Source organism: Limulus polyphemus, unplaced genomic scaffold (genome assembly GCF_000517525.1).
Source record: "Limulus polyphemus unplaced genomic scaffold, Limulus_polyphemus-2.1.2 Scaffold2838, whole genome shotgun sequence".
NCBI lineage: Eukaryota > Metazoa > Arthropoda > Merostomata > Xiphosura > Limulidae > Limulus > Limulus polyphemus.
The window spans coordinates 16,341-17,283 of NW_013668448.1; the positions used below are offsets into that span (position 1 = coordinate 16,341).

General features: G+C 25.7%; 1 protein-coding gene across 1 annotated transcript in view; it reads left to right on the top strand.

The window, feature by feature from the left end:
• The window catches only part of LOC106468024 (dedicator of cytokinesis protein 1-like), a gene marked incomplete at its 5' end in the record, with an annotated part of 80,466 nt that overhangs the window by 2,949 nt on the left and 76,574 nt on the right, over nt 1-943 (top strand). Inside the window, one exon of the mRNA XM_013928422.2 lies at nt 176-282. Within this exon, the coding sequence (XP_013783876.1) occupies nt 176-282 (107 nt within the window). The remainder of the gene's footprint in view (nt 1-175; nt 283-943) is intronic.

Genomic DNA, 943 nt, shown 5'->3' on the forward strand with positions numbered 1-943 from the left:
TTTTTTTTTTTTTTTTTTTTTTTTTTTTTTTTTTTTTTTTTTTTTTTTTTTTGCTATTAAGAGGCAGTGCATATAAATCAAATACTGAATTATGTTAGTTAAAACTCAGAAATTCTTATTTTTAGGTTCACACCTTTGATATATTTAATTAGACAATTTTACTTCCTTTTTATAGCTACATTATGGTATCTTTAATAAGCAACATTGCTCTGGATCGACTTACCCCTCAGAAGATGAATTGCGTTAATGATATCATTTTCAGTGATCTTTTCAAGATTCCAGGTTAGTTATTTTAACAACTTATGGACATAAGTGATGAAACTATATCATTATATTTACATTAGTATAAATTAAGAAAAATTAATCAAAACTGTCGAGTAAAACAAATAATGAAAAACAACTAAAAAATTGTGTGTGATGCTAAGCATATTTATCAGAAACGTTTATTTTGCCTCTTTCATCGTTCAATCAGACCATTAGTCAGCTATAAAGCAAAGCAGTCCTTGCAGTTGTCAAAGGATCTAAATTAAACTTCAGTTACCGTTAAGTTTTAAGGATAATAAAAACATAGAAGTTGCCTATATTAAGCCTAAAATTAATATAGGATTAGAAAAATAAAATAATAGATTTTACATTTAATTATCTCAATAGATTCATGTTTGTTCATACCAATTAAATTTTCAGGTTGTGCTAATTAAGATAATTAAATGTAAAGAAAAAGTAAATTTAAATTATTGAATAAGTATAATGGATCTGATGGAAATGTTGTCACTAGATGGCGTGAAATTCTTTAATATGTAAATTTGTGGTTTGATAATTGTATAAATAAGTGTTATTTTTGCCAAACATATTACACTTCTGAGGATGATGCAGTAGTATACATTGAAACATGTAGAATGTATGAGATTGTTTTCCAGTCTCATCGGATTTTTTACCACTTTTC